The 12,252-nt window shown below is 34.2% G+C and overlaps 1 protein-coding gene across 3 annotated transcripts in view; it reads left to right on the top strand.

Annotated features, from left to right (window-relative positions):
* LOC126834910 (protein qui-1) overlaps nucleotides 1–12,252 on the top strand; it is a 104,582-nt gene that overhangs the window by 57,612 nt on the left and 34,718 nt on the right. For all 3 annotated transcript variants that reach the window (XM_050567132.1, XM_050567134.1, XM_050567133.1), the window contains one exon: nucleotides 7,614–7,693. In XM_050567132.1, coding sequence (XP_050423089.1) covers nucleotides 7,614–7,693 — 80 coding nt within the window. The remainder of the gene's footprint in view (nucleotides 1–7,613; nucleotides 7,694–12,252) is intronic.

Raw genomic sequence — 12,252 nt, forward strand, 5'->3', positions numbered from 1 at the left:
GTGCCTACTACAGCCGTCATCATTAGGTTTGTCTGATACGATAATTTGTTTTTGTACAACTCCCGGCAACGCTAATGTTATCGGCATTGTTATCTGTGTGCCGGTTGGTTGAATTCAGGCTTTCGAGCTCGGTGTCACTTTGAGTTTAATGTATGTTCCGTGTAAACTATACGGCGTGTCGTTTGTCTCGTATTGTTGTTGGCCGTTGTACAAAAAGCAAACGCGGTTCTCGCACAACAGCTATGTATTGTTATTATTATTCGATGCGGTAGCTGAGAGGGTGGTATTGGTTTTATTATAATGATGTGTGTATGTGTTTCTGCCTAGCCTAACCTAACCCACGATATCTTCCAAACGGCTGAACCGATTTCTTCGTTTAGTAACTACACATCAGAAATCATACCAGAAAGGTACTTTTGGGCCAACAATGTATAACGTTCACGATCCAAAAAAAGTGTTTTTTTAAATAGTCGAATTAGTTCCGAACTTGTATGGAAAATTCTTTAGATACAGCACTATTGATAAACGATAGGAAACTAAAAAACAAAAATTTAAATCCTTTCTCCTAGAGGGGATGGAAACGTTTTTATTATTTCTCCTTTTTCGAGCAAAATTTTAGTACTTAAGGTATTGATGGCTGTAGTAATTTGGGACTATAACATAATATACAATTTTGTTAAAAATCCGTAGTGAAGGATTTTAATAACCTTTTTATCGAACAAATATGTGTCTCGTAATAGTTTTTAAAAACATATTTTCTGGATATAAACTCATTGTGACGGCCGCTGAGACCTTAAAATCCAACTATATAATATATAAACTCATTACAGTTAAGACACTAAATACTACCGGCGGTTACCGCGACGTATTTTATTGAAACCAAAATCGCTGTCGGTATAAAAGTTTACAGTCGGCTTAAACGCCGAAGGGTGACAAAGAGTTTTTTTATGGGAATTTTCGCGGTTGCTCGTGGTTACGGGCAAAGCTATTAGTAATTTATATTGTCACCTTGTTATTGGTATTGCTTGATATATTTTATATCAGTTATACGACGCCAATCCGCTACCCAAACTTTTCAACAAAATAAAAATATCAGGCTGTATTGTGTGCGTGGAGCATATATATTTTTTCGGATGTCAATCAAAAATTACTTAATACAATCGATCCGAACCCGATACACGCGCGGATGTGTATCTATTTTTATTAGTTTTTTTAGTTGTCCTAAAAGTTCCGTTTCGCTTCGAGTGTTGAAAAATATATACATATATTTGGCCGAATTTCTGTCACAATTAATAATATGTTGACACTGTCACGGTACTTTTGCCCGTACGGTATGAATTAATGTCTTTAAACGAAAAACCTTCAGTGCCAACGTACAAACGCTGAGGTCAATGTCGATCTTGGCATTTGTGCGATGGCGGAATTAAACGCCATGTCAAAATATCTAATCCAAAGCCAACAGCCAATGATTTATAGGTATAATCGTTTTGCAAGGAACGCGCGGATGATGCTTCCCTGACGGTTCCGGCGGGTCCGTTGATCGCAGGAAGTAGGTCGAATAGCCGTTTGACTACCGTTGTCTAATCGGTTTGATGTTTGCGTAAACAGCTGAATACGACGTGCGGTAAATCCATCGAAAACGAACAATTTAAATGGCTTCAAGGGGCAGGTTTGATAGGGGTGGGTGAGAGGGGGGGGGGGGTACGATTATTATTCGCCAAAACAGGACTGACGGACGTCGTGCGGAAATCGGATCGTTATTTTTATCGATGAACAACAAAAAAATTAAAAAAACCCAGAGACCCAGAGAGAATAGAACAGTTCTAAAAACAAACGCGGTGCATTAAAATGAAAAAAAAAAAAGAGAAGCGTAAACAGACATTGTCGAAAAATAAACTAAAAAAAAAAAAAAGTTACTCGCAGCCGCAGCTGTTTTTAAGCTACACGTTTTCGAAAAAAAAACTAGCAGCACACTGTTGTTTTCCGGCAAAGCTCTGGTACACACTATTCTAGTGTATAAATACATATTTTTTTCCCTATGGCTGAAATTCCCACGGTTTTTGGTTTTCTTTACAACCGTTGTGCATCATTTCCTAGAATACCGTATTTCAGTATTAAAAAACTTCTTCCGAAAAATGCTAAACAAAAGTGGCAGGTCGCAAAAGTTTCTAATAACAACTGATATTGAGTGCACATAACTTGTAAGTTCAACGTATATGCGTTACACGAAACATGTGTTATTAAAAAAAAGTATATATACATATATACTATAATATCCCACTCCAAAGAGTCATGTATGATAAAATTATTTTTTAAGTCATAAAAAAATCAACAATAGTACCTAAAATCAGTTCTGTATAACTTCTACACGTCTTACTTAATTAAACGCAATTAAATTTCTTTTAACAATTACTTTATTTACATACACACGAGGAGTCGACTCCTTTGTCTTCAAAGTATAATAATTGTCTTTCAATTTCAAAGTTTTAACCTAAATATTACGTTGTAAACATCATTTGTGGGTAACTTTTTCTCCCCTCCGAGCGCTTTAGCATGCAGTTTTCGATAAGTACGCCACAAAGTTTTAATATTATAAAGTTTAGACGAACGGTACATAGCGAAGGAAACGAAGATGAAAACATAATTTCTTTACTTCGTAATTCATTCAATTACATGTATAATTGTTAATAACTCAAGAACAGTCAGATCAAAATTTAATTTAGATCTGCTGTCATCCGCGAAAATGATTTTGCTTTCCAGATCAAAAAAAGAACACACTCAATAATACGGCCAGAAGATTTGTATGACAATTATTTGCATTTTGTTTTGATCAAAATACATTGAGAAGTATTTTCTCGAGAAATCTTGATTAAAAAAAAATGTATTTAAAAAGAAAACGTACAATAAAATAACTAATATAAAGTCCTAATAAATTTACTTTACACTCACTTCACTAAATAAATCTTTGTAATTAAAAAACATTTTTTAACGATTACAGTTTGATTTTTGTCTTATTAACGATTTACATTTTTTTTCTTCTTATTTTCAACCTTAACAATTGTTAGTTTAGTTTTTGCAATTTAATGGAATACGCGTTAATCCCCAAAAAAAAGTTTAGCGTAAAAAAATAATACCTTTCTGGAGTTTTTATTTCATTCTACAAGTCGTCTTTTAAGGGAATTATTTTCTTTATTTTTTTTCTTTTTGTAAAAGGTTTTAAGCTTTTTTTTTATACGATCGAGTTCTTAGTGAATCAAACAATGCAATTATTATGCTAACAATATTAATAAAACGTATTTGCACAATGTACATCTTAATTATGGTAATATTCCGTTTATTAATTACTCGAGAATTGTAGACGTAAAAATATGTTCTCATCCAATTTGAGTTGCGGTTTTTGTAATTTAATTTTCTCATTTTTTTCGAATGATATCATTAGGCAAATGCTTGGACGATCGCTTTATGAAAAGACATGACTCGGTTATTGAAAATCGGTAAACAAAGTTTAAAATAAACTGAATGTTTTTGTTTTGCGAAACAAATATAAATTTATTTCCGATATAAGATTTTACGATTGTTTTCGCTTTTTATAGCCGAGCCGTTAAATAAGTAGATTTTTACGCATTTAATGGACCGTAAAAAGAAAAAAAAGAACAATACGTTCTAATGCATACCTAGGTTTTCTTAAACGGATAAGCATGTCATAAATCGTTTATCATCCGTAGTTCATTTTCCGGTATACGAAGAAAATCGGTATTGCGTTCAATGTGTACCTTTAACGGGAACGCGGGAATAACGTGGAGTCGTATAGCTTCTGTGGGAATTATTGTTTATGGTTTATTTCCGTTGTAACGGGATACACCGGGAAACACATTAATATTCATTATTCCTATGAGTTTTCCTTTGGAGGTGATTTCGTACAATGTGTACACAATTCGCATTCAACCGTGTAATATACATTAAACGCGATTATACTTGGCTTGCGACACCCTTAAACATTGTGACCCAATTTAATTCAACGTTGTCAATGCGAACGTTTAGCTCAAACCCGACCCACCCCCCGGATTGCCACCACTACGGTTTGTCTCTGGAAATTAATACTATCTGAATAATAATTAGCCCTACCTACGGTATCCGATGTCGGATGTTCGCGAGCCAACCGAAGAAAAATATTATAAAAAACCAACAGGGTTTTCTTTTTTAGTTGAAAAGCTTTTTTTCCTGCGAAAGTAACAATGTATGCAAATCAATGAGAGTTCATAGAAAAAAATATATCCACTAAATGTGATTTCATTAATATCTTTAGAGCCGTCTCCGAGAATAAGTAAACGCAAAATAATAAAATTTTATTGGCAACATTATTTTTATCAAAAGACTTTTTTTATTTTCTTCGTATTTTTTTTTTATAGCAAATACAAATGTTTTATCTTGATGCGTAATCCATTTAAAGTCCCAGTTGACAAAAAGTAAAAAATGTAAATATAACAGAACGAAACATTTGATCTGAAATCAATGAAATAACAAATAAAGCTACCAGTAATGTTATTATTTTGTTTAAGCTTTCCGCTTTCAGTTTAATAATATCATTACAGCTTAACTTTTGTACATAAATGACACTTTAAATATGCAACATGCGTTTTACATGATAATTAAATAACTAATGCAATAGGCCGTTTCGACCGAGTTCCATTTCCGTGCTCATAATTTCAATATTCAAATAAACAAAAATTAACTATACAGATTAAAACAATCATAGCGTCATATTGTACTATAGTAGTAGTGTGTAGTGTATACTTAATCTAACCTGACTTAAACTTATTAGTGTATTATGTAATAAACAAAATGATTCTGAGTGTTTCCTTTGTAAATTCATCCTTTGGGAAATGTGGCCCCTCAAATGACCACTAAACACGAGCTCAACACAACTAACCTTGGGACGGAGCATATTATTAGTATACCCTTTACTTTGACGACTTCCAGAAACCTTAATTTGTGTTATTAGTTCAAATTATAATAATTAGGATTTAATATATAAATAAACTAGGTATTATTCCTATAGAAGAAATTATTAATTACACTAATACATTTAAAAATATCTTCATGCTCGAAGTTAAATCATTTTTTTTTTAAATCAATATAACTCACGATTTCATATTGTAATTTATCTTCAACGTGAGATTACTAAGGTTTTATTACCGGTAGTTTGTCTAGTTTATTTAGCATCACTACTTAATATGCAGGGGAATATATCCTTATCAAGTTTCTGAATAATATCTTATCATTATGTTACTCTGATCGAACACACATTTGCAAACAACGTTGTATACTTTAATCAAATTCTTGGGTCTAAAATGTATAGTGAATCAACGAGGATATTAGATGATTTCAGGAGGGAAAAAAATGGTCTTCTACGTAGGAGAATAAAATTGTCGCAGGATCACTGATGGGAATACTGTCAAACCGTTTAGGGACTCCATTCACCTTACATACGTGATGTGCACAGCAATGCGTTCACCGTTGGCCAATTCGTTGGATGCTACTGACAAATGAACTTGCCCTCTGCTCCTCCTATCCCCTCTCCGCTCGTAAAATGTCACTCTTAATATGGTTAGAATTTATAAAAAAATACAAAAACCTATTGCATACAAAATATTTTTAACATTTATCTATACTTCAAAATTAAAAATTCTAGCAAACTCCTTGGTGTTTTTTTTTTGTAAAAAAATGTGTATTTACAGTGCCAGTTTGAAAAAATCATTATCAAAAGCTCTAAACAAACATTATGTCAAAGAAGCGTAGGGTTGTTTTCAAGTTTTGTAATTCCAAAAAATAACGCGGCTAGTTTATTAACAGCCGTAATCCGCAATTAACGTCATTCACTGAAAACAATTTCTGAATTGCTTACACGTGTGCAAGTAATAGAATTTAATTACATTAATTACAGGAGGTAATGCAATTAAGTTGACTATTGATCTATATAATGCAAAGACTATTTCAATTATATTTTAGATTATAATATTTAACTTACACTAACAGCATGTTCATTGAAGACCGTTATTAGTAGCCCACCAAAGATTTTGCCTCGTTTGCATCAAAGTATCAAAATTGCCTATACAGCGCGCCGTCAATATAATTAGGTTTAGAGTTCTAGGAATTGGTAAAGTTGTGTTTTTTTTTTTTTTTACAAGACAAAAACATATACTTCGTTCGCCGAGAGAACAGTTTTAAACTATGACCAACACCGTTTTGTTCTCAATTGAAAAAAATTCCGTTTTAAAGGGAAAAAAATGAAACCTACTTTGTTGTATACAATTAGTATATAGAGATTTGTTGTAAAAGGCCATCATTATTATGGATCGAAGCTTGTCCGGGAAATACTACCTATACATATAATAAGAAGATAATGTAAAATATACAAAATCAATTTTGTCACCTGTCAAAATCATTTATAAGTGCGTCTGACAGTCAAAATTATATACTTTCTTATTTTATTCGAATTATTGGTATTATTAATTTGTTTACATGACAATCTACTTTGCAGGTATGCTTATAAAACAATAATAATATATTAAATTAATTTTTTTTTATAGCTTGTGAACGACGGGGGAAATAATATAGCATATATAGTTATAAGGAATTAATAACTTCCCTTGAATAGAAAATCCTTGAAACAGAACATTTTTTTCGACTAGCTACCTTGACTTTAACTATGAATTAATACCCATTTTTTTTTAAACGTACATTTTTTCGTTAAAGTGATTAATAAAAAACATCAACTTATATTATAAAGATAAATGGCCTTGGTCGATTATTAAAAATTTTTAAGTAGTATTTATGAGTTTTTTTTTTATGTAGAGTCTGAGCAGTTTTATAGATTATTTTATCTCGGGAGAAACGTGTGCAAGTAACATTTTCGGTACGTACAATTTGCACTAAAACATTTCCTACCATTACTCCGTAGGTATTCCCCTAAGAATACCTGTCAGAGAATGGTACACACGCTTTTCGATATGATATAAGGCAATTTAAAACACCGTGAATTATTTACAAAAGAAAAACAACAGTGTGTCGTAGTGCCGTAAAAGTTTCCTACGTCGAAGCTGATAGTAATTTTGAAGAAAAAAAATGTATGACAGAGGAATGCATATTTTTTTCATTTATCTTCATACTATTGACTTACAAATAACCAGCGGCATTATAATATTATGCAAAACAATATATATTTATTTTGAACATCAAACAGGCGCGATTATGTTGGTATATATATATCTGTATACAATATATTATATTTATGTATATTATATATACCTATATAATATTTTTATATGCCTTTTTTTTCTAACTCGTATGCAAAATTTTCTATCGAGTTATTCGTTTTGTTATGAACCATCCGGGAAAATACTGGCACTCGCGGTGGTTTTTATCGTCGAAACTTTTGTGTGCTGCACAAAGTAGGGCGTTTCGACTCAATATGTATATACGCACACACACATGCGAAGAAATTTGGAAGAAAACTGTCTCGTTTGCTATGTACATTTCACATTTAGTACTAAAGTTACCAAACACTCGTCAATAACATAACGTGTGTATATACTTTGTTTTGTTGTTCACAGATTTTTTGGAAGAGCGAAGATGTATTTTGGAGAACGTCGGTCCGGATTTGCAAAACATGTACGATTCCACCGGGTTAGAGGTAAGCGTAGTGTTACTGTAGAATACAATATTTAAATATCGGTGATTGTGATATACAGCAAGCAATGATAAGTGTCGATTGTGGTAAATTTTAGGGGATAAAATTAGATAAAAACGATTATGTGTGGGAATGCTAATCAAGACAACAATAAAACTTCGATTTTTCTACATTTTTTAATTTTTTTGAGACATGAATTTCTAGTGGAAAACGATTTATGAAATACTTTTGAAACGTTTAGGTAGCGGTACAATAATATTGTAGATAATAATAATATGTAATTTCCTGTATGGTTGTGTTTTGTCAACGACACCCCGAGGCGCGTTACAAACTCTGAACGCCACTCCAAACCATTTGTCGTGCACAGCTGTTTGCCGCAACGGTGTAGGTATAATAATTACAAAATATATAATATTATGACGTATATTTGCATATGCCAAAAACACGGGTGTCGGAGAACGGGATTAAAATATTACTATTTCATCAGACCCGGCCGGGGGCGGCGAACATAATTCACAATATAGTATTCTACGACAACAACATGAATATTTGCCGTTAAGTAAGTTTATTCGGCGAACACAACCGCTAGTGTGGGACAAACTCTTTGGCCAAAGTTTGTTCTTCGACTCTCTTACAATATTCGACGGACACCTGCTCTCCGCCTTTAAGCCGTGTAACATATCAGCTAGGTATCCAATGTCTTGTAGGCAATGTTGCCTTGTAAAACGCTTATCGATGGGGAAACATCTTAAGCCGCACGTGTGCCATTGCAATAAAATATACTATTATATTATTCCAATATACGGTCGTGTCGTTCGCCTGTGATTTTCGTTGATTGTGTGCAAGACGACGAAAAACATGATTTCTTATTGAAATATATTTTTTTTCCGCTCAGGATCATCGTAATTACGCGTTCAAACGCCTTTATCGTCGCGCAATAACACACCTTTTTGGCGAATCCACGAGGCGAAAAAGTTGTAAAATTATTGACACCATAAGAGCAGAATAAAAGTTTGAAAAAAAAATCGTCATGAAAAAAGGAAATATTAAAAAAACGCCTACGCGCAAAATATTTAGGCTCTCGTTTTATCTAAAACATATTATAATCGATTTGTGTTTGTAAAACGAATTATTATACTGTTTGACTTAAACGCACGTTTAGAATATAATATGTTGCCAATACACAACAGTTTAGAAATATTAATAAATATACGTTAAATATAGCGTTTACTTAGGCTTTTTTGAACATAAATAATTTGGCGTGTCGTTTTCATAAGTCAAAGTCTCATTTCATAAGGAAATATTATTGAAATAACTAACACTCACATCATCATATACGCTCAAAAGTTTCATTGAAAAATAATTATAAAATTTAACATTAATGATGTCATGAGATTTTTAATGTCGAAATAAAGGTCTCTTATCCTCCCCTAAATAATATGTTCTTTTAAAAACCCGTATTTTGAATATAGCTGTAGACTGTATTATTGAATAACATGACGTTACTACGATTGTTTGGTTATCTTCAGTATCTTCGGTTAACATATTTCTTGTGTCTTTTTCTTGTCCCGACTCGGAAAGTCGGGCAAATCGGACAATACTATGTTTTTCCGTTTTCCAAAAAATATTATAAAAGCAATCTGGTTTACGTCAACGGTTATAAAAAATTTAAATAAATACTGGTTTTTAAGTCACCGCATACTATTGGGGTGTGTGATATTCTCGTGCACGACCGTACACGACGTTATTTTTGTACACGTCGCTATGTTGTATGTATATTTATATGCACCTATATTATTTATATGTATATATATATAGTTTTTTTTTCTTTCGACCCTGTGAGTTTTACGGCCGTTTCGCAAACCCATTCGTCGAGATCGGATCGCTCGTCTGTGGCAGACGTCTACTTTGGAAACGACAGACGGCCCGGATTTCCATGTATGCGTTTGTCGGATATGCAAACGGCTCGAATTTTACATTGTTAGGAGGGCTCGGTAGGACGCGGTCGCTGTGAATACAAATAACCGTGTTTACCGGCAGCTGGTCCGTACCGTTTTCGTTTTCCTCGGTTGGGTTATCTTGCACGGAAGACCCGGGCAAAAATTAAACGGTCTACACTAGCACACACGGTATAATGTGTAATTGCGTTTTCGCTAAAATAACTGTAAATAAAAATGCTACAAGCGGATGATATCTAAATCAGGAGGTAGGAACTCCACGTGGCATCCGATCGGGGGCGGATGTAAAAGAATGAAAAAAGAAGAACAGCTTGAAAAAAATCCATAAAAGCACTAAATAGTCATTGAGTTTAAAGTTTATACACTTTTAATGCATACAGTTTCAAGTTCATAAGGGATACAAGGGGTGAGGGGCTATTGTATGCACCCATGGATCCGATCGCATCTCAGATCAAACAAGAAATATGTTTTTAATAAGCTAACGAGCGGATGGTTAGCGAATACAAAATATCAATCCTAAAAAATTGGCTAAAATTATGATAAAATTCCATTTTTTTTTATTACCAACTATCAACGATCCAATTTTAAATCGCAGATTATTAAGCTTAGAAAAAAGTATACATGTTAACTATCGTTAATGTCAATGAGGAGAGCGGACAATGTTATCACTATTTTAACAATAATCGAATATATTATAATATAAAATAAAACGTTACCAAAGCGTTTACTACGGATAATTAACAACTAATATATGAGAATGGGTAACAATTGTGTGGATGTATATTTATTGGTGGTCGTTCTAAATGAACACAATTTAGAAATTTAAACATTTTGTAAATGATTCTTGTGGCTTGGGGAATTCCATCGATAAAATATATGTTTTCTTTATAGAAACTCAACAAAATATCAACGGTGGCGACCAACAATCGTCTGTTATTTTAAAAATGATATTTAATGACAACAGAAGTGTACACAATTTGTTAAGTTATTTTTGTTATTAACGAGCTATAAGTGTTCAAAATTAAAATGGAGGTCACTCGTTTGGCGTTGTACAGCTAAAACAACACTGACTTAACATCTTCCCGTACTCGAATAAATTACCATGGAGTACCGCGTATGGACAATTTCCGCCAAAAGGAGAGCCTAACGACCGTGAATAATGCATTTGTCTGAAAACCTATTAATAATTAGCCGAAGTTGTTTGCGGAGAGGAGGGGGAGCGGGAAAAATTAAAGAACATGAAACGGCTTTTAGCGACCACACCGCAAAATTATCTCAACAGATTCACTAGGCCGACACTCCAAAGTCCCTAACTGCCTAGCAACTACTAATATTTCCCACCAAAGTGATAATGGAACACTCTCTTCGGGTGTTTCGAACTTTGAAAATCTATATTCATTACCTGTAATCCGACACTAACGTTGAGTCCGGTCGACCTGAACACAAGACCAAACAACTAAAAAAAAACAATACTTTGCTTGAAACCACTTTACTGTGTATAAACGTGTAGGTTTATCGTCCTAAGATATAATTTTAAATATAGCAGGAACATTAGATCTTTCCCGACATAAAGACGAGGAAAAGGTCTTAAAAACGGTTTTGTCATTCGGCAAGTACATAATATTGTACCGAATCATATCATCGTATAAAGTAATGTGACAATTCCGGGCAATATATGTGATTTTATTTACGTTAGACACGTTAGGTACGTTCCTCCTAACCAACCTAACCTCCTACCAAACCTAACGAGGTTTGGTGAGCACTTTCGGGGTGGGGGGGGGGAATAAAACCAATTTGGATATCGGAATCGAATAAGATGCAGCTCGAGAAATATACCAATTTCGACGACGACGAGGTGTACAACAATAACACTCGGCAAACACACTGATGTATACAAGCACGCATACATACACGGTCGGCGGCACAAAGGACTCGGAATGTAAATAAATCAAAGGAATACGCGGAACAAAAAAAAAACATAATCTTCGAGTCCCGAAATGGAAATAACGAGCAGCGTGTCTATAGTAAGGCGTAGCGCGACGGTAATACTAGAAACGTCAATGCGGGTTAATGCAATGACATATTAACGCGCGCGTCGCTCCAGAGTTTTCCCTGTTCGGTCGGATTGCTTTTATACCCACACACACCTGAGTACGTATTTACGGTAACAAGACGTCGTCTGTTCAAAGTTTAAAACCGCCTAGGAATCGCATATCCGACGGGACAGACAGGTGCTATATTGTTCCAGCTCGATCCGCGCCCCGTTATCCAATTTAAATACACCCGGGACTGCACTACATTGTCTTTAAAAGTTTCACCAATGAAAGTTTGCTCGCGGATTTCGCGCTAAAGTCCCGTTAAACGAAACGGAAAACGTCTCGGTGCCCCTCTACCGTCTAGGGTCGAGTCTGTTCGGTGTAAATCGCCCAACTACAATAATACTTTTTTGCGGCGGATTAATGTAATTTGGGACGTTTCAAAAGCGCAGACCGCCCGGAAACTCGTCCGGGGAGCGGGCAGCGTATAATTTGATGAAATCGAGGGACCGGATTAGGACAGAGTATTGCAAAAAAAAAAAAAGCCATAGGGTTCGAATAAAAGAGG

The sequence above is a fragment of the Adelges cooleyi genome, unplaced genomic scaffold (genome assembly GCF_023614345.1).
Source record: "Adelges cooleyi isolate 19-005CV unplaced genomic scaffold, UGA_ACOO_1.1 ACOO_flye_CR_arks_rails_tigmint_CR_PRNA_21, whole genome shotgun sequence".
Lineage (NCBI taxonomy): Eukaryota > Metazoa > Arthropoda > Insecta > Hemiptera > Adelgidae > Adelges > Adelges cooleyi.